At 35.2% G+C, this 22,103-nt stretch overlaps 1 protein-coding gene across 6 annotated transcripts in view; it reads right to left on the reverse strand.

The window, feature by feature from the left end:
• FUBP1 (far upstream element binding protein 1) overlaps positions 1-22,103 on the reverse strand; it is a 30,845-nt gene that overhangs the window by 6,682 nt on the left and 2,060 nt on the right. For 3 of the 6 annotated variants that reach the window (XM_034437043.3, XM_034437044.3, XM_087889858.1), the window contains exons 2-19: positions 19,965-20,055; positions 19,157-19,219; positions 18,328-18,369; positions 14,965-15,004; positions 13,762-13,811; positions 13,599-13,670; positions 13,325-13,382; positions 10,871-11,033; positions 10,688-10,786; positions 10,494-10,595; positions 10,077-10,179; positions 9,888-9,988; positions 8,573-8,714; positions 7,059-7,219; positions 5,574-5,725; positions 5,102-5,181; positions 3,564-3,689; positions 1,526-1,600 (exon numbers count right to left, since the gene is read on the reverse strand). In XM_034437043.3, coding sequence (XP_034292934.1) covers positions 1,526-1,600; positions 3,564-3,689; positions 5,102-5,181; positions 5,574-5,725; positions 7,059-7,219; positions 8,573-8,714; positions 9,888-9,988; positions 10,077-10,179; positions 10,494-10,595; positions 10,688-10,786; positions 10,871-11,033; positions 13,325-13,382; positions 13,599-13,670; positions 13,762-13,811; positions 14,965-15,004; positions 18,328-18,369; positions 19,157-19,219; positions 19,965-20,055 — 1,720 coding nt within the window. Of the gene's footprint in view, positions 1-1,525; positions 2,334-2,929; positions 3,690-5,101; positions 5,182-5,573; positions 5,726-7,058; positions 7,220-8,572; positions 8,715-9,887; positions 9,989-10,076; positions 10,180-10,493; positions 10,596-10,687; positions 10,787-10,870; positions 11,034-13,324; positions 13,383-13,598; positions 13,671-13,761; positions 13,812-14,964; positions 15,005-18,327; positions 18,370-19,156; positions 19,220-19,964; positions 20,056-22,103 lie in introns of those variants that run through there. The other 3 variants (XM_034437046.3, XM_034437045.3, XR_015733132.1) reach the window with 2 other exon arrangements.

Here is a 22,103-nt window from a genome sequence, read left to right on the forward strand (position 1 = left end):
AATATTGTGATAATGACTATTAAGATGGCATAATTTTAACATCTAATTCTGGCAAACACCAGACTAGAACCAATTACTGAGAGAATCTCCTATTTCAAATTAGGCTTTTCATTGATGGCACTGGATGCAAATGCAAACACATATATGTGGCTTCCAACAAAATAAAATTAGAGCTATTGCATGTATTCACCTATCTAACAAAAAGGACACACATATTTCATATCTACTACTTCCATATTAAATGTAGTTTCACAACAGAACATGAAACTAGAATAGCTGCATTTGTGATTCAGATTCAATTTTATTGTTTAATGGAAAATATAAAGAAAATGGTAAATATTGCTGATACAATGAAATATTCTAGGACTAGCATTTTATGAATACATTTTACTTATATGTGCTTTCAAGAACATTAATACCAGAATAGGGTTTACAGTATCAGAAGATTTGGGGTCTTGCACTTTAAAGGGTAGATATATTTTTTAAATGAATGGAATTGGATCCAGTTTAACTGCTGAATTATTTAATTTTGACACAAAAATTCTGTCTTAACACATCTGATATGAGAAACAGGAAACAGCAGATCACAATGGAATCTCCCTAGCAAAGTATCAATACAATCTAACCCTAAGCAAGTATAGATAGGCGTCTTCTAGAGCCTGCTTTGATGCCCTCCTATTAGGTCTATTCTACTGAGTTCATGGGACTCCTTATTTGCAGAGACTTTTCCCTTGTGGATTCAGGGAAGTAAACTCATGCTTGTGTCCTTTTTACTATGCTCAAAGACATGCTCTGATCCTCTCAATCATTTCCAAATATGAGGGCCACTCTGATAAATTTTAGATTAATTACTTTTTAAGGGATGCTAACCCCACATTCAAATAACAGGTGGCTAAATATATTCACCATGTCATACAACTGCGCAAAATTTTAAATTAGATGTTATACTATCCTATTGTTTTTTTCTTTCCCAATAACAAATTTTTGCGTTAAACTGTTTCTCATTTTTACTACGAAGACTAGTCAAAGACTATAATAAATGTATTTTATTTTTTTTGACCATAATGGAACAGTAAAAATTAAAGTTTGGTAAGTAATTTTTGACTTTTTTCTTATTTGTTCCCATGTTAGCTGCTGGAAACATTCTGACATGAGGCAATGGACTGGATTCATTTAGTGGCTTTTAGTCTCAAGTACTAATGTTTCCACTAAAAATTGTTTTGGCAGTTTTGGAAATGTGCCCAGTTTAAGTCTATCAAATAAACCTTATTAAACTTAACTTTTCCCATATAAATGATAATGCTTGCAAGACTACTCCTAGTTGTTGGTTTTTTGTTGCAGAAATCAAACTACGAAAATTAGATTGCACAATGCACCTTTTCCTCTGTAAATGTAAAGATGCCATAAAAGCTTTCTGCACACTCAAATCACAAAAGGAGTTTTGTTTTTTCAAAATAAAATCGTGTATGAATCAGTAAAACTTCTGAGAAGTAAAATACTAAAATCAAAAGTAAATAAAACATACCCATTTTTTTATAGTATTCTTCCCAAGCCTTGGTATAATCTACCTGCCCTGCTGGTGCTGGATTTGGTTGATCTCCTGATTGAACAAAAAATAGTGTGAGTAAAATAAAAAACTAAAAAGATTCAGTTCCAATCACTTATATTTTATTCTAATTAAGAGTAAAAATCTTACATCAAGAGCTAACATTTTTATTTTCGAATACTTCGCACGTCTCAGTTTAGAAATGCCTTATTTGCACCTATCATGCACAGAATTTAGCTGCAGGTGCCCCATCTTTTAACCATTAAGATATGTACATTTCTTTATCTGGGGAGATAAATCAGACCTCCTCAATGATTCAACTGTTTCAGTTATATTTAATTGGAACAGTTATTATGCACAAATCAATCTGTCTCCATGACTAATACGTGCCTCTTAAAGGTCCACACACACAAAACCCTTGTAATGGCAACATTTGCTGTTGCATGTGTCCACATTGTTACCATCATTAAACCAAATAGAATATTTGGAAGAATATACAATTCAAGTTAAGAACACTATTTTTGTCGATTCATGTGTAATCATTTGATTGGAAATATGATATAAACCTTTAAATCATTAAGTTGATCTGAATTAATTTTAGATTCAAATTCAGTTTTTGGGTTTTCACCTAGTACAATCATAGTATGTTCTACTGGACTATTTTTCACAATTCCTGCTGATTATTGTCATATTTCTCTTATATACTTTAAAATTAAAACTGAAACCCTACATTTCTTTACGAAACCAAGCTTGAATGGTATTAACTTCACAAGCCTATTACCCCCACCTTTTTTATTTTATTTTTTTTATTGAAAAAGTTTTTCAAATACAAGTTTTTCCCCCTTTTCCTCCCTTCTTCCCCAACCCGCCCTCACCACCCATCCCCCCCTGTGACTTCTTCTTCACAACAATAAGCTAATTCATAATTAATTACATAATATTTTACCATGCCCTTACTCACTCCTCAAAGTACTGACCCTTAGCATAGTATTCTTATAACTCCGCTTTTCTCCGCTTTTCACAATCTACCCTTTTTCTCCTCCCCCAAACTTATAAAATATTATTATTATTACAACATAACTTTTTTTATATATATTAATTTAACATTTCAAAGCAGCCTTCTCCAAATTTATTCAGTTCTATCCAATTCTTCCACTCCCCAAAATATATGACTTAAAAATCCTTTTTCTTAAACTAATCAATCACTAAACTAGCCTATTTCAACCCAGTTTCCTGCAAGATTACCATGCACTACAATTCTAAATATAATCCACTGCCCACTCTGCTGAAATATACATATGTCTATATATACATTCCATTTTATAAAAAGAGAAAAGACAATAACTTTAAATTTATAATTCATTTAGTATCTTCTACCCCCACCTTTTTTACACAGTACAGGATTTTATACCCTGATTTAACATCAACTCAATTTCAACGAAGTTGAGTAACCCATTTGCTTGCAAAGCATAAACTGAAAGCCAAGATAATGTATACAAACTCCAGACTGCAGTAGTGAAAAGGCAAGTCTACTATTGCTCGGGGCTCATTCCCATATTACTAAAACATTTTGGCATATTGTATGAATTTAGATTTTTTTTCTGAGGAATAACTTTAGAAAAAAAGTATTTCTTAAATTCTGGACACATTTTATGAGAAGGATGATATCCTGGGAGTTGTATTTAATTGGCTCATCAACATAATTGCTTGGAATATAAAAAAACTAGTAAGGAAGAGATAAGGAGATTACTGGAAAGTTGCCCAAATCCCAGCCCAACTTTGGTTAAAATTCTCATCAATCTAATGCCTTATCATAAATTAGCTGTCCCAAACATCTTTAGATTTGTCTTACTGATTTTAGTACTGAAACCATCTTACAACATACAAAGCTTCAAATATTTAATTGATGAAATTATAATAAAACAACTCTTTCAAAATATTCTAAGGTTTGAATAAGATACTTCAACATTAAAAAAGCTATTTTGGTATATTTGTTATATTGATACAAGCACGGTACCTTGTCCGTTAGTCTGAGTGGCAGGTGGTGCACTAGGTGGAGCTGCAGGGGGTGGCTGTGCTTGCTGTTGATAGTAGTGGGCGTAATAGGCTGCCCATGCTGCTGAATTAGGATCTGCTGGCTTACCTGAAAATTATGCATGGCATTTAGTTCAACATCTCAAGATCACTAAGATCAGTTGCCATTTACATTCATTCTTATGAAAGATAGATCTATAAAATAAACTCTCCGGAAGTAAAATAGTTCTCTCTCTCTATCTCTCTCTCTCCATCCATCTATCAATGTAAGCAATACAAAATGGGGTCTGTACTAGGATTGTTCTTCATTCAAAGTAGCATTATTTTGGTTTGTTTGATGTGAATGTCACTTTTGGAATTGAGGTGTTGTTTTAAGATTTGGACTGCATTTTATGCAAGCTTGAGGAAATGCAATAAATCATGTGGTACCTTCTTTTGAATAATAAATACATTTATAGCTGGTTTAGAAAGCAATTCCACTAGTTGTATTATCAAGTATGAAGTCATATTTTAAAGTCATATTTTTAAAAATCAAAAGTATTGGTTCTAAATTTAACTCCATATTTAATTCAGGGTGAATTTTGGCTATCTGAAATATTCAACATACAGGTAATCGGTTCATTACTGTTCATATAATGACAGCCCAGATATCATGGCATTGGAAAGGGTGCTTTATGGCCCATAAAGAACTTCTGGCAGTTGCAAAATGTTGCACCACCACTCCTATGGTCACATGATTGTGAACTGGATGCTTGGCAATTGTTCAAAGTTTAGACCAGCTATAAAGTGGCCTGCGATCCTGCTTTTGCCATTTGCAATTTTCTCTGCCAGATTTTAACTTTGTTCCAGCACCTGTTGAAGGAGTTTCCTTCCATACAGAAGGGAGCTGAAATAGTTTGATAGGCAGCTCTTTTATAGCCAGCTCCCAAAATCCAAGCAGAGTGGAGGGAAGCACAGTAAAGTAAGGAGTATGGGTAAGGTATCTCAGGTAGGTGGGGCAGGCCCAGGGCAGTTTGGTGTAGGCCAGGTGTGGCTCTCTGTTCAGGAGCTTGGATTTTGAGCTCCTAAGCAGAACCTCTCAAGGTCTCCTGCCAAGGCACCCTGTGCTCCTTATCTGGGACTCTCTCCATTTAACCTGCAAGATTGCTTAACAACCACAACTAGGAGTGCTGAGATTGCAGTAGTTGAGAGAAACAGTCAAATGGGCATCTTGCTTAATGACCACTTTACCCAACAACTGAGATTCCAGTCCCAATTGTGGTTGTTAGTCAAGGATTATGCGTAAACATAATTTATAGACACTGGGTTTTCACAACTATCTGTGCTTAAATGTGTCTTAATGTTTTTGAATGACCCTATTCACAAGTAATTTTTGCATTACAGTTTTAATTTGCTATTAGACTGCCAAAAACAAATGAATATGTCTTAATGAATGATTTAGTTTATTTTCTTTACTAAAATATGTGATTAATGTGCATCTCATTGCAAACTAAGACCATTTATACATTTGCTTTTACTTACCAGGGTCTGGGGGATTTGGTGGTTGCCAATGTGGATATGCATTACCCCATCCTTGTGGAGCATATGGTGCTGGAGGTCCACTAAAATGAAAATGTAATATATAATTAGATCAAGTAGTAAAATAGCTGCTGCAAAAGATAGATTGCAATCTACTAAGAAAGTTCTGATTATCTCCATAAAGAAGAGAATTGGCCTAGAAAGCCTACTAGAATCCCGTCATATATATGCTTCAGAACTAATGATTTACAGCACACCTAATATGAATTAAAGTGTTTATAATATATATTTTAATTCAGAATAAATGTTCAGTTAAATGATACCCTTTCTCTTAGAGAAATCTCTAAAGTGAATGCTTCTAAGAGTTTGATTATAGAACACATTTAAAAACTGCATAGAATCTACAGATGAAATCCAGATCCCAATCCAACAAGATCTTGCTCTGCAAACATATCTACTAGTGTACAATACTTACTGAGGTGCAGGACCAGGAGGGCCAGGGGTATAAGGAGCTGGATTGTAAGGTCCCATTGGAGCCCCAGGAGGCGGCCCAGGGGGTCCATGTGGCCCAGGAACAACACCATGAGGTCCATGAGGCACAGGGGGGCCCAAAGGATTTACTGGACCCTGTTAAGATAAGTTATAAAAGTTAGGTTATTCTACATCAATAGCAAGTGTAAGATTACACTGTACAGATAGTCCCCAGTTTAAGAACACTGGACTTAAGGGCAACACCTAAATAGACACAAACAGGCTATTACTAAAACTAGTGGAAGGGTTCTCTTTCCTCAAGCTGATAAACTAATGAGGATATACATTTTTAATATGCAGCCTGTTTTCAACAGTTCCTAAAAACACGGCATGGCTTGGGAAGAAAAACTTTGCTTGTGGAAAGTCGATAGGAAAGATCACAAATTACAGTCATGTGTATGTAGAATGCTGCAACCACTGTAAGTGCAAGCCACTTGACAAGCACATTGGGACATCCAGAATTTCAAGGACTGGTCCAAATTATAATTCATTCAGTGCCATCATAACTTTAGTCGTTGAACGAATGGTCATAACCTGAAGACTATCTCTAACATAACTGTTATCTCCTTAGCTTGCAACCTCTCTGCCCACATCAGAACAGATGGCGGCAGAGAAGTAAGAGATCAAAGGGAAGTTTACTCAAATTACAGATAGTTCTTGGTTAATGAGTGCTAGTTCAAAGTTATGACTGTACTGAATGAGTGAACAGTAGTTATCACCAGTCCTTCGATCTCTTGAATATATGCAGACTCTTGCATATATTCCAATGCAGCAGCTGCCACCTCAAGCTGCTGCTCTTGCATCATGGCACCCCAACCACCCATGCACTCCCTTGCTCCCTTCCCATCTGGCAGCAGCCACTTACTGCGTGTTTGCAAGCTGCCTGGGACTTGCAACTTCTTGACAGCTTCCCCCAATTTTGGTTGCTGGAAGTCAGCAGGAAGTTGTGGACATGCTCACTTAATGTCCCACAGTTCTTGCTTAACAATAACAGGGAATTCTGGGCTTGCCATTGCTAAGCATGTGGACACATTACATCACACTTTGATTGTCTCACCCATTGATGGAAATTCCCAATCCCAGTTACCATTGTAACTTGAGGACAATTTATACAGACATTTCATAATAATTTCCATAATTATTAATTTTCTGTATTTCATATTACTAAATTATACACTTTTTAATGAATACGTTGAATTCTCATCATTCAGTAGACTGTGCAGAACAAGCAATCCCCATTTAAATTTCTCATTAGACTTTTAAGAATAGGCAACAAATTTGACAATTGTAATTTTAAATGGGACTGTTCAAAGCTAGCAATATTATATCATTCTGAACAAAGAGAAAATTTAAAAAGCTAATCTTATTCTGTACTTAGCCAGCTGTTTGTACAACAAAACATTAACAAAGAGCTGTTTCCAGAACTCACTCCAATCTTTTCTTCTATGAGCTGCCGAGCATAATCAATCTGTTGTGGTGTCCCTCGAATAGTAAATAATTTCATGTTGGGATCTGCATTTGGTGGTGGATTTCTCTGAAGTTCTATTCTTGCACCAGATTGCTGACTAATGCTCTTGATAGTTTCACCACCTGAATTTACAAAAAAATTATATTATACTGTAATCTATGTAAATTAATAACATTAGAAAGAATAACAACAAAAATCATCTCTGCTTGCTTCCGAAGTGAGAACAGAACTATCTTGGCGACATTATATTACTACTGATATAGCATGTATAGTTTTAAACATTATTTTCTGCCTGACTTTTAACCCATTTTTGTTCCTAGTTGTAGTGGTAAATTTTATTTCTTGGAGATCAAGAACCATGTAATTTTGTGTCGTCATCTATACAGTAGTCTTCAACTGTGCAAGCTGTTCCAGTTTCAATTCACAGTCGAGATTCTGGAAAACTCTGAATAGCTTTAATTGCTTTAAGAAATCAGAGAAGCTCAGAGATACATTTGCAACATACGTATCTGAAAATAGAACAGTATGTTGTTGAGAGTCCCGAGTTTGGCAGGTTTTAATGCTGAACCCACTTTCCACTGAAAGTTCCACTTTCATCTTCTGTATGAGGCATTCAATAAACTAGTATCATGAGTATACAAAGTAGCAGGAATGAGAGAAATACATGGAATGTATTTTCAAATATTGCTTCAACTGAAATAATCACATGAGGTTTTTATTTGTGAATGAATTAACCAAAGATTACAGAGCTAAACCAATTTCGTTGTATACATGACGTGCAATGACAATAAAGGCTATTATTATTAGCTGAGTCACTCATTTTGTTGACATCTGGACAGCTGATGTGATTCATATCTTACCCAAAGAACTATTCTAAATGTGACACTTTTATAAAAATTGAAAAGAATTAGAATGTTCAAGTGTAATTCAGGAAACAACAGATTTCAGGAACAGTAATAGACAGTGAAAAAGCAGTTTAAACTGCTTTCTAAGAAACGTTTAGGGAAATAAATTAGCTGCAATCAGTATTGCACCTAGTTAAAAATCATTGAAGAAAAGTCAAAGAATTATGTTAACTGTGAGGTCTAGTTTCAATTCCTTACTGGATATGTAAGACTTTACATATGGTCCAATCTTTTTCCTAGGATGGCGGTATCATAAATCCTATTGTTTTGATTTGATTTGTAGGATAGAAGAATTCTTATTTATAATGAGGAGTCCATTTCCAGAAGTAATCACTTTCAGTGTAAGGTGGCTAAATACAGTAACACTACTACTGGGTAAAGTTCATTTGCTGTATCTTAGTTGCTATCGTTTTCTGTACAAAAGTTCTGCAGCCAGATTTTATTATCAGGGAGATACTTCAACAAGGACCGGGAAATGAGTTATTCAACGATAATGCCATCTCCTGACCTCAAACAGGAAAATGGCTTATTTATTGTTCTATCTCATAAGAAGCAAGTCAAGCTTTTTACCTTTCCCAATGATTAATCCAGTTTTTCCAGTGGGAACAATAAAATTAAATTCTTGCAGTCCACCAGGTGGTCCCATATTCCAATTTCCCTGACCTCTTCCTCTACCACGACCACCAGGCCCTGGACCTCCAGGATTGCCAGCCTAAATTGTGAAAAGAATTGTAATTAGCAATACTGAAAAAATATTGTGTTCTGCAGAAGCATTATTTCTATTTTGCCTTTATAGGAAAATACAATTGCCTTAAAACAAGAGAGGGGCAGGTAAGACTTCTGTAAAAGTCAACAGTATGTCATTTTTCTTCACAGAACTACCAATCAAAACAACCAAACTATTTCATTTAAACAGAGAAAACATTTTTCTGAACAAAACAATAACCATCTTGATTTTTCTTCTTCCTAGTACGCTAGCTTACTATCTGGATCTGGATTAATAGTAATATAGGTTCAAGCCCTCACTTGACTATGAACCTCACTTGGTAATTCTGGAATGTTCATGAACTCTTGGCTCAACCTACGCTATGAAAATAAAATACAATTCACTAGGCTGAGTTCCCAGAGTAAATGTAGGATATAAATGAAATAAATCATTCTAAGCCATTATTGCTTGTAAGATTTCTACTCTCCCTCCTAAGAGCAAGGGACATGGGGAGATTAAGTGAAAACACCACTGAACTGGCAGTATCACATGATATCAGTCATAAAATAATTCGGGGTATATGCAAAAATATTTGGGAATGCCACAAATAACTGTGGTACCTGCGGGCATAGCACACCGACTCCTAATGTAAGGATCATGGCACAGCACACAAGTTTAGCATCACTTCCAACTGAAAATTATGTCTATCAATTTCCAAGTAGCTTTATGTCTATGGAGATTCTCAGTCATCTAGGTCACAGTTATCCCAAAGGTGCTTTTTTTCAAGAGGCAACTGGACTTTCGAAGACCTTTTGCTTCTCATCCAAGAACTGATGAAGCTTCTTGGATGAGAAGTGAAGTGTCTTCAAGGAAAAACTAAGTCCAGTTGCCCCTTGAAAAAGCACGTTTGGAATAGCCAAGTATCTTTCTTCTTTAAGAAATTGGCTGTTTCAAAAATCTTATATGGTTTATAAGCAATGCTTTTAAAGCATTACTGCTGAATAAAACTCATTACTAGAGGCACAGAACCAGTGAAATACAAATTTATAAACTGCAGACATCTCAATTAGTTTTAACAGAAAAATGTTCATGCACACATCTTCCTAATAAAGGTTATGAAAAAGCAAACACCAATATTTTATAAGAGATATTAAAAACTTGGCTAAACTATTAACCAACCTGAACACTTCGAAGAAGGTCTGTAATAATTTCAGCTGCATGCTGACATCTGTCTGGTGGTCCTGTTATCTGTGCTATTCTATCAGGGGTTGTTCCATCATCTACAAGAGCAATAAGTATTTTTACAAGTATTTAAGTATTATAGATAAAAACATGCAATCTATGTATTTTCCCATGGAGGAACTCTACCTGGTTTAAATTGAATCCTTACACCAGCATCATTCTGTATTTTTTTTATCATTTCGCCATTTCTTCCAATTACAATACCAACTGCAAACCGTGGTATTGGTACCTTAAGAAATACAATACATTTTAACAAATGTTAAAAAAGAATTTTAAAGCAAATCAATATGTTACTTTAGGAAAAACACCATTATACTCAACAGTAATCAATTGAGCAAGAATACTTGAAGGAGAAATTAGATAGTCTGCAGTATTTTTAAGCATTTTAAAGTCTATTTTATGATCAGTATTTAACAGGGAGTAAAGCATCATAATCAAGACGGTTTAAATTAGTGAAAGGAATTGGAAATCTATGTTTGTCCATAGATAAGGATGAACACAGGCCTAAAGTACAAATTTGCCTAAAATATTCATCATACTCACATCTAATCCTTCATTGCCTCCTATTCTTGATCCATATTCATTTCGTACCTCTCTGAAGCCACCTTGATCACGAATTAGGTCTAAAACCATTTCCTTTGCTTGCTGAAAGAAAAATGAGTACACATAAGATGCAATGATCTTACAATAATTTCTCTTGGGAAAAATACAATTTAACGTTTAAAATCTGTTCTTACTTGGACTTTGTAAGGATCTCCTGTGATCCTAAGAGGCTTATCTGCTCCAGTGTTCTGTGGTCCATCTTGAATCATCACCATTTTAACACCTGCACGCTCCTATTTAATAAAATTAATGCATTCAGATTATAAAAATATTAAATGTTCACACATAATTTTAGAAAATAAAAACTGTCAGCTTACTTGAAGCTGCTTTATAGTTTCTCCACCCTTTCCAATAACTAATCCAGCTTTGCTAGCTGGAATCATGATTTCCTGGACAGCATTTCCTGGGCCGTCACCATGATGGAATCCTGGTGTAGGTCTTCCCTTTTCAACTATCTGGTCGAGCAATCTCTTTGCAGATCTTGCAAAAAAAAAAAAAAAAAAGCAATTAAAAAAATTGCAATTAAAAATGAACAAAAAATAACATAACAACAATTGACAGAATATTTAGGGTGGTTGCTAACTAAAAATCATGAAATAGTCTATTTTTGACTTTTGATTTTAAACTTTGAAATGTATTGTTTGCAGTAATATTAAATGGGAAAAGTAGAGAAAATGAGAATGCATGTGATTTCTTCATACTGCTAACAGCCACACTGAACCAATAGTACACTTCACTTGCTGTGTGCGACTTGAGAAAATTATAATTGAATTCTAGCCAAAACTTTGTTACTTGGCTGATCATGAATGTATAAGTATTGCTAAAAGACTATTCAACAAATCACCGTGAATGCAGGCTTCGAAAGTGAACATGTTGTGTACCTATTGCACTTTTTCTTAAAATAATAGCATTATAGAGTGGGTCATCTTGTGATTGCACCTTCATAACAATTTTTGCACTGGTTGCTAAGCAAATTCACTGTTTGCTATGGGATGGTTTTTTTTTTTTCAGGAATTGGAAGTATATGTTGGAAAAAACTTTGTAAACTGCTGTCATCCGACTGTGGATGGTACATGTGGCCTGGTTGCTGGGCGCCCAAAACATGGCCATGTCAGAACTGCAAACATTTGAATTCCAAATCTGGGTTATCTTTCTTTCATGATCTGTTGTAATTTCAAATGGTTGCTAAGAAACTGGTTCTAGGTTGAGGACTACCTCTAAACTAGCCTCAGTAGAGCTACTGAATCTTCCAAACAACCTGGAAGTAGTAATATTTTTCAGTGACTAGGTTAGGGGTCTGTAACCTTAAACACTAAAAGAGCCATTTGGACCTGTTTCCCACAAAAAAAAACACACCGGGAGCCACAAAACTTGGGTGGGCATGGCCAACTCGATGTCACTCACTCCCACCCAGTCACATGACCCCCCCTAGCCACGTCTACCTAGCCACAAAACCATTCTCCCTCTCCCCCTCTCTGTATCTCTATGTCCCTCTCCCTATCTTCCCCTTTCTGTGTATCACTCTACATGTGTCTGTCTGTGTGTCCCTCTCTGTGTATCTCTGTCTCTCTCTCTTCCCCTCTGTGTATCACTGTGTGTGTGTTTATGTCTCTCTCTCCCACTCTCTCTGTGTATCACTCTGTATATGTCTCTCTATGTCTGCGTCCCCTCCCCCTCTCTCTGTATGTGTGTGTGTCTCTCTCTCTCTTAGAAAGCCACAGCTGGGCCAAGCCAGCAAGCTCTTCTTGGGGCACTTTGCTACTCCTTTTATTTCTTCTTTTTGGAAATCCGGGCTGTCTGAGGAAAGATTGCCAGCAGCGGTGTAGGCTTCCCTTTGGGCGACTGTCCTCTTCCTTCCCCCTTCTCCTCTCGCGACCCCCTGGCTGGCTGTGGCTGAGCCGGGAACTTGCACATGTGTGGGAGACCCTCCGCAACCGAGCGTCAAAGCGCAGCAAAGGCGTGCATGCTTAAGGAGGGTCTTAAAAGGACGCAGTTCTCTCCTGCACTGTGGCTCCGGCCATCGCCTTACCATTTCATCCCCCACCCCCTACACCTCTTCAGCCAAGCAGAGGGCATGAACTCTAGCCCAAAGCGGCAGGAAGTGAAAGCTGCCTTATGCGCAAATGTGGCGCGAATGCAAGTACAGAACCACGTTGCTCCTGCACTCTCTGGTAACCCTCCTTCCCTTGTGACTCCCTGGCTGGCTGTGGCTGAGCCGGGAGCATGCGCATGTGCGGGGAGACCCTCCTTAAGCGAGCGGCTGGCCGCCCCGCACCTTTCCTATGCTTTGGTGCTTGCTTGAGGAGGGACTCCCCATGCGTACGCATGCTCCCAGTTCAGCCACAGCTGGCCAGAGGGTCACAAGAGGAGAGTTGCCCGAAGGGAAGCCTCTGCAGCGGCTAGTGATCGTTTCTCAGCCAGCCCGGATTTCCAAAAATAGCCAAAAAAGTAAAAGGGGTGGGGGGGGGGGAGAGGCCTACCAGTGATGGGACAGGGAGCCACAGCAGAGGGCCCAAAGAGCCGCATGTGGCTCTGGAGCTGCGGGTTGCCGACACCTGGACTAGGTAAAAGTATTCAACTGAAAAATCAGAAACCTTTGCACTGAAGATTGTTCATATTTCAGAGTCAGAACTAGATATAGTTCGTGTGCAGCAGCATATAGCTTGGGACATTTTAATTAGGCAAAGTTAAAACACTGAACATATTTGGAAAGAAAACTCTTAACAAAAATTGTTTCAACATGATCTGAAAGCATTTGTGAAGAAACTTACTGTACTGATTCAGGTGTTCCAGTCAACATGCAAGATCTTTCAGGAAGCCCACCACTATCTACAAATGTAAATAGCATAGAATGAACACTTGTAAGCAGATATTAGTAATTTGCTTTTAAGATTTTTAGCAACAGATCACTCAACTAATTCATGATTGTTTCAATTTCACTGACATAAACTGACAATTTAAGATAATAAAATTAATTTGTGTGCATGCAACAATAAATTATGTTCCAACTGTAACCTAGCAAAATAAAGAAAATGAAATAATTACCAGGTGCAATCTGTATTTTACATCCAGATTCTTGCTGTATGCGAGATATCTGTTCTCCCCCTCTGCCAATTACTTGAGAAATGGACAAACAAATCAGTTAATGCATTAATACCATGCACTCCACAATAGTTTTAAATATACTGTAGTAAATATATATACTTACTGAATCCAACCATTCCATCTGGAACTTTGTATTCTTCTGTCATTACAGACCTGGAGAAAGAAACGCATCACAAACTAGTATTTGTACCTAGTTAGAACTAAAGTATTTTCTCCAAATAAAGAAGCAAATCAAATATATATATTTGCTAATTTTATTTCTACTCAGTTAATGTCCTTTGGTTTCCATATTTGTTTAAGTAACTATGCCTAAAAAATAATGTAGCCCATTAATATTTTAACACAGGTAGTCAAGCATTAGCCAATTAGTTAAAAGATCAAAATTTTAATAATGCTGAAGCCACTTATAACGTATGATTTTGGTAACTTATTGCAATTTATATGCATTTCAAAGATACATAATATTATTTCATTTTTTAGTAAAGTTAAAAGTCACATACAAAGCAAAATATGTAACAAGAACATAAATGGGAACTAAAATGTTAGAAAATTTCACCAAAACTATTTAATAACATTTTGAACTTTTAAATTTTCTTTTTCAATTGAACACACCATTATTTATGGCAATGTTTTATACTAATAGGACAAAGAAAGTACAATTACAATTAAAAGATTTCAAGAGACATAGCAGAATCTAATGCAGCCCATCCTACTTTTTCATTTATTTTTTGGTATATACAACAAACATATTTAACAAGTGTTGCAACAAAGAGAAAATACATTGCCTGCATCATGCTGAATAGGCATCTTATTTTCAAAAAAGTGTGAGAAACAATCCGACTTGTGCCATATGAACTCAAACTAATGGAGAAAACTAGATCTATCTTGCTGAGTGTAATGGCGCATTAAAGGAAATGCAATTAATTTTCACTGAAGTAGCATAGTATAAAACAAGCATTTTCAGCTACATAGCTGTTTAACATGTGACTTAAAAATCTAATTTTTTTATCCCTACTCAACTAATTACCTCATCTGCTTCAATGTCACCTATGGTGAACATTATCTGGCAAACAGTAAATAAAAATTCCCTAATCAGTTGAAGCTATAATTATTTCAATTACTGATTGAAATAACCATATGAACATTACTTTCAACCAATAGTTTTTTGGTCTGCTCACAAGGGACAATATAATTTCCAAAGCACATTTCTGATACTGATAACACAACAATTTCTAAATTTCTAAAACAAACCAATAAAAGTTTTTACCTTGAATAAGGATCAAATTAAAGAGAAATAAAATCTTACCTCTGTTGCTGATGCATGGGTGGTAACTGATTTCCAAAAGCTAAAATGAAATATTACATACTTTGATAATTTCACCAAATTATCTACAATAATGGCATATAACGCACAACTGCAAAAACATGCAGGACTAGTTTCACTTCAATATATTTGCATTTGACTAACATTACGTATTTTGATAAAACATCATTAACCCAGAAATATACCACGAACGAGGTAGCTCAAAATTGGTACTATTTTTTTTTTAAAAAAAAAGCACAGAGGAAATATTTGACTTGGTCAATTCCACCTGGTATGTTTAGTTTAGCATTCCTTCTCTTTAGTTTACTTCTAGATCAACTGACAAGCTATGGTTTGCAAGTCTTGGCAAGCAAAAATAATTTACTATTTGGCAAATAAAGGCAAATGGAAGCTTATGTAAATTGAAAATAAAAATGTGAAAGGGAAGGAAAAAACCACATACCAAGGCAAAGTCTCCTTTAAATCAAGTTTGATAGCCAGCACCTGGAAGTTGTTGTCAACTAGTTTCTTTCAGGAAGTGTTTATAGTCTACAATTTGATAGCATCTACAGGTCTACCATTATTAAAGGGCCTGATCCTGTTTAATTCTAAGGCCAAACAAGATGTGTTAGATGCTGGGATGGTCTAGGGCTTTTTCATTTAAAAAGTTTTTCCCCCATGTTCTTTCTTTTTACTCCACGTGTTTTCCTGCATTACACAATACTTTAATGAACTTCCACTCCCCTAAACACTCAATGTATACCTGAATACGAAGCAGGAAGGACCATATAAACCAAAGCCCTGCTTGTCATACATATGGTTTTCAAGCAGAAATGACCTCTGCATTTAGCTAAATACATTAAGGGCTTTTATTCATAAACTATACAAATTAAAATGCAAATTCATAACATAAAAAAGTGGTAGCTGTATTCAATACTATCATGTAATCATTCAAACTGTAAACTATCAACAATTAATAAGAAAAAAGTTCTGGTTTTTCAATAAAATATTGCTGGTTAGCATTCAAAATTGATTGAAACTATTCTGCTTCATTTTTAACTTTTTATATTTTTAAATGAAACCAAGTTTTATAAGGAAAAAGCTAAATGATGCTTCATATATGAAGGGCTAACAATAAAGATGTTATTCAACTAAACCTAGTAACTGTACTTCAATATGGTTCAATGTAATTGTAACCGCTGAGCAGATTTAACAAAAACAGCCACTATCTTAAATTTTGTTCCGGCTGCAATACTAAATCTAACTACCTAAATTACATTAGGTTAGGTAGTAAGTCAGTAGATCTTACTTCTGGATAGAAGGGATGAAAAAAAAAGATTTTAAAGTCCAAGTTCTAAATTTTCATTTCTACCTTCATCAAATTGAGAAAACTAAATATACAAATGAATTAAAATAATTATCGATTTTGAAATAAAATCAAAAGAATTCTAACAAAGTATTGATTTACTGATAGAACAGTATGATTCAACATGGTAAAAGGAACTGTTGGCAGTATCATACACATTTCTACAGAGGTAGCACAGTGTACTACCAAAATATGGCTTGGAATCAATACATCAATAATAAAAAGAAAATGAACACCACATAAACACCTCACAGGAGATAAAGAGTTTATATTGCTAAACTTTATAATCTCACTATGTAAAAAAACAAAGTAATGTAAATTATTTTTAATAGTCTACCTACAGGATTCCATTATTTCTATTTAACTGGCTTAAAAATTCAAGGAAATGTTTCATTACATTTTGTGACTAAAACATTTTTAGATGTAGAATATCTTGTCTTCTATTTGGAAAGGAAGCTTTTTTTTAAAAAAGGTGTAGATTTTTAAGAATCTCTACACCTAAGCAACCAACTATAAATAAGTAAATCATATTCTATATATGTTTGTTAGGTTTTGGCTTAGAGTGGTATGGAAACTCAATAACCACTATTATAAATCTTGGTTTATGGTTTTAAACCCATGTGACTTTATAGCCACTGTCTTTTAATTAAAATATATCTTATTCTGGATTTCTTGGTACATAATCCTAGCGAATCAAGATTGACTCAAAAATCCCTGCACCCCCTCAAACAGAAATTACTTAAAGTTTATAAACAGCCACTTGAAAAGTTGCATCTATAGTCCCCACCCTTGCCAAACCGCACAATAAGACCATGCAAGCTTAGAGAATGGCAAAAGTGAGTAACCCATGCAAAATTTAAAACATTTTATCACAACTGCACCTACTTACTCCTGCCATAATATAACTTTCTAAGTGGAACTGTGTTAAAAAATATCTAAACTACTGAATTATGCAATATCCTTTTAAATCTATTTTCTCCTGTAGGTAAAATCTTGTGTACCATTATTAGAATATAGATAATCCCCAAGTAGATTAGAAAAGACTCCTGACTAAAAAGATATCAGTTGAAGGTTTAACATTAACCCGTTATTTGGAAAAAATGATAAACAACCTTTTATTATTCCGTTTCACTAACACAAAACCAAATTTAATTTTGGGTTGTTGTTTTTTTTTATCAAACAGCATTGATTACTTGTTATTCATTAAGGTTATGTTCCTATTTATATATTACTACTTACTAGCAAAAATCAGCAATCTGTCTACAATGCAGGACAACCACTCTATGCAGCTGATGAACTATAGCTCATGAAAGTTTATGCCTTTTAATAAAATTTCTTAGTTGGAAAAAGTGGTATAGGTAGTCCTCAACTTATAACCATTCATTTAATGTCAATTCAAAGTTACAAAAGCACTGAAAAAAGTGATTTATGACCAGTTCTCACACACTTATGACCATTGCACCATATCCAGTCACATAACCAAACTTTGGGTGCTTGGCAACCGGCCAGTATTTACAATGGTTGCAGTGTCCCAAGGTCCTGGAATTGTCATTTGCAACCTTCCTAGGAAGCTTCTTGATAAGCAAACTCAATGGAAGAAGCAAGATTTGCTTAACAATCACATTATTCATTTAACCACTGTAGTGATTCACTTCACCATTGCAAAAAAGGTCATAAAATGGGATATGACTTACTTAACAACTGCCTTGCTGAGCAACAGAAATTTTGGGCCAAGTTATGGTAGCAAATTGAGGATTACCTGTACCAGATTCCTGATTTTTTATCATCAGAGACTAAAAGGAGCTCTGCTCCTACTCCTGTTGGTATCCCACCTAGCAGAATCCTGTGCATAGCAAGATAATACAAAATTGCAAATGTCTGCTCTTAGGAATGGAGAGAATCAGAATAGATCAATATATACAACTTAAATAGCAGCATTAATTTATGTACAGTATATATTAAATCGGATGATAACGTTACAGCAAATTATAAATACTTACAATCATTGTTTGGGGGAGCAACTTTCTTAGGTTCTGGTTGATCTGCAAAATTAAGAATTTTTTAAATGTTTTGGGTCATAAATATAGATAACTTAAATAAATGGCTGTTCCAGAAGTTCAGAACGCAACTTGTCCAGTGCATTTTAGCATGTTTTTGAATTTTCAGGGAATAGATCATCTAAACAAAGAAAAATCTTATATGTTTAACATTTGGTTAGTGTAATTGGGGAAAAATGCAAAGTACTTTCATTTATCACGTATCATGTTCAATAAAAACACAGGTTTAAAAACGGTATCATGGATATCCAGGCACTAAAATGTAACAAACATTTAACTGTATTATTAGTAATTTGACACTAAAGCTAATGATGCTTCTGTAACAAAAACTGAAACAACCACCATTGTGAGAAATAATCATTCTACAATTAAGTCTGACAACAACCACAATATTAAACAGAAAATCAAAGTTTAAAATTTAACCAACACATAGCAATACAATCTCAAACTGGGGACTGTCATTCAAGCTTCCTTTTCAAATACTGAAAATTTCACAGCATAAAACTTCAAACAGGAGATTCAAAACCACTACCATAGCTACTATCCAAATTCGTTTAGTATGAGTGAAAGTCGTAGATAACCAAAATCTGATAAAAATTACTTTAAATGTTTCCTTCCCACCCCATATTAAGGAATACACGAACCACCATGATTAAGTGCAGTAAAAGTCAGACACATATTCCAAGAAATGTGTGTGTCATCCATTGCAAAAGATTCACTAGTTCATTTCACGTTTACATACTAAACACAGGTAATAAATAAAAATTCCTGCCTTTAAAAGGAGAGGGCATTCCCTCCCAGTGTGTTGTACTGCTCGGACTTGTCCAAGAGCCATCTACACATAAAATAAAAAGAATACATTACATACATCATTTGAAGCATCATTAGCTCAATCTTGAATATTAAAAGCCTCACCATTAATAAAAGGCACTTCATTAAAGTACACAAGTACTCCTTGTCAAGAGCCTTGGAAATGTTCTGCAAACAAAATTATATTCCTTCAAAGCCTACATCTCTTCCAAGATCAGAAATCTGTCTTCATGAATTTAAAAAATACTACACACTTTTAAAAGATAAACACAGTAAACTTGTTTAAGCCCATGACCCTAAGCTTGCTATATATTTCGCTAACATATTGTAGAAGGAAAAAAAAGGTCACAGCATCATCTTATCTGGGTTCAAACAATTTAGAAGACATTTTCTCCAAAATCTATCTGTAAATTTGTAATTTTGGTGAAACTAAGTTTCATTTTAAAATGTTGCACCTGCACAATGCAAAGTCTGAAAGAGTAATTCAAGAAGAGTGTTTTGAATTCACTATAGAATTTGTTAATGTTTTAATGCAAAGATGAGTTTTCAAAGAATATTTACCTACCTTCCCAGATTCTTAAAATGTAAACATCATTGCTATCTACTTTTACGAGTACCCTAGCTGGCTTTTATAAGTCATATCTAAAGATCATGTATGTGCTTAAGATGAATTATTTTGTCTTTAAAGCAGAAAGTGCACAAACTCTCACACACACTCTTCAATCGGTTTACAATTTTGAGAAAGTATATATTAGCATCTTGTGGCATACCTCCATCTTCAAGAGGTCTTTTTTGTCCCCCATAACTGTAATCATTTGAATTCACAGATGTCCCTGATTCATTTCCAATTTTTGCTGCAATCTGGAAAAAAAATACATATTTATTTTTACCAACAGAATTACATTGTACTACTGAATTGTTAATGAAGCAGCATACTTAGCATCCATACAAGAAGTTAGAACAATTAATCAGTGGAACAATTTGCCTCCAGAAGTTGTAAATGCTCCAACACTGAAAGCTTTTCAGAAGAGATTAGCTAACCATTTGTCTGAAGCGGTGTAGGGTTTCCTGCCTAAGCAGGGGGTTGGACTAGAAGACCTCCAAGGTCCCTTCCAACTCTTGTTATTCTATTCCTTTTATTAAGAAATCATTACTGATAATTCTGTTTTATACATGCTCCACCGATCACCTATTATATAACATATTCTATACTTATTGCAGCCATTAATGTATATTATTTATCAAACTGCTTAACAAATTAATTGCTATTAGCTAACTGCTGTCCGTTTTGTCTAAACTATTAAAAGAAAAGGAACTGGGAAAGAACCTATACCTTGGTATTGAAATCCTCCTAATCCTTTACTTCCTTTAGAGCCTACTAACTGAAAGAACTTTGGCTGAACATCTCAGTAAGATTATCAAACTGTGTAGATCCTCCATAACAGAGCCAAAGGGGAGATGTGAATTGAATGAATACCACTACACTACCAAGAATACAGAACTATAGTGTTTGCAGTTACAGACTAGGAATGTGTACTACATATTTAAAATATACTAAATTTTAGAACTTAATAAAAATCAAATCAAATCAAATCAATAAATAAATAGGTCCCTTCTTTTTAAAACATGAGCACAGAATGTGTTTCTATCAGCAATCCAATCTTATTTGTGCTTCCTAAAAGTCAATCCCATTTGTTTCAGAGCACTTCAGCAGAGCTTACTGCTAAGAGCTTACTGGTATTTAAAATAATCTTGATGAAATATCGAAGTGCAATTGAATTGTCTGTTGATGTAAGGTTTTCCCCTTCAGTCTAATCATCTCCGATTCTCACAGAATGGCTAGACAAATGTCTGCAGTTTTCTTGGTAAAGTTGTTCAGAAGTGGTTTGCCATTGCCTTCCTCTTAGGGCTTAGAGAAAGAGACTGGCCCAAGGTCACGCAAATGGCTGTCTGCAGGTTTCTAACCTGATGCCTTAACTACTATCCCAAGGTAAGATGTAATAATTTGCTCACCAATGTATAAGTGTCAGACAACTTCAAAAATAGCTACTGCCACAATATCTCTTTGACTACACTATTTTCTACTCTTTCATCCCTAACTTTATAGGTATATATTTTGTTCTCAAATAGTATGAAATTCACTCTTCAGTGGCTCAGCTTTGAATTTCATTTTCCCTCTCTGTTCCATGTGAAATCATTATTTCTGCCTTTAAGTAAAGGACATTTTGAGTTGAAATCCAAATCAACTCAATTTCAATTCAACTCCAATTCAAAGAAGTAATGGATGGAAACTAATTAAGGAGAGAACCAACCTAGAACTAAGGAGAAATTTCCTGACAGAACAATTTATCAATGGAACAACTTGCCTCCAAAAATTGGGGGCGCTCCAACACTGGAGTCTTTTAGGATGAGATTGGACAACCATTTGTCTGAAATGGTTTAGGGTTTCCTGCTTGAGCAGGGCGTTGGACTAGAAGACCTCTGAAGTACTTTCAAACTCTTTTATTCTGCTATTCAAACAAAGTAGCACAAGGAACTAATTAAATTGAAGGTACAGTAGAACCTCTGATCATAAACGCTTCTGACCATGACCAAATCGGGTTCTGACCACAAAATTCACAAAATTTTTGAATCTGGTCACGAACACATACTCCGGTGGCGATCAGACACGGCTGCGGCCGATTTCCCCTTCCACACTATTTTTTTTTGTACACACCAAATTTCCTGTTGTTTGTTTACAAACAACAGCGACTCACGTATGGCAGCTGCATTAATTCAGGTCACAACCAAATCTGGTTGCGACCAAAGTTATGGAACAAATTATGGTTGTGACCAGAGGTTCTACTGTACTTGCCATGTTTAAGTCAAACTTGATTTGGCACTGGACTGCATATAACACTGGGAACTTT

The sequence above is a fragment of the Pantherophis guttatus genome, chromosome 3 (assembly GCF_059756535.1).
Source record: "Pantherophis guttatus breed Tessera chromosome 3, ASM5975653v1, whole genome shotgun sequence".
Taxonomy (NCBI): domain Eukaryota; kingdom Metazoa; phylum Chordata; class Lepidosauria; order Squamata; family Colubridae; genus Pantherophis; species Pantherophis guttatus.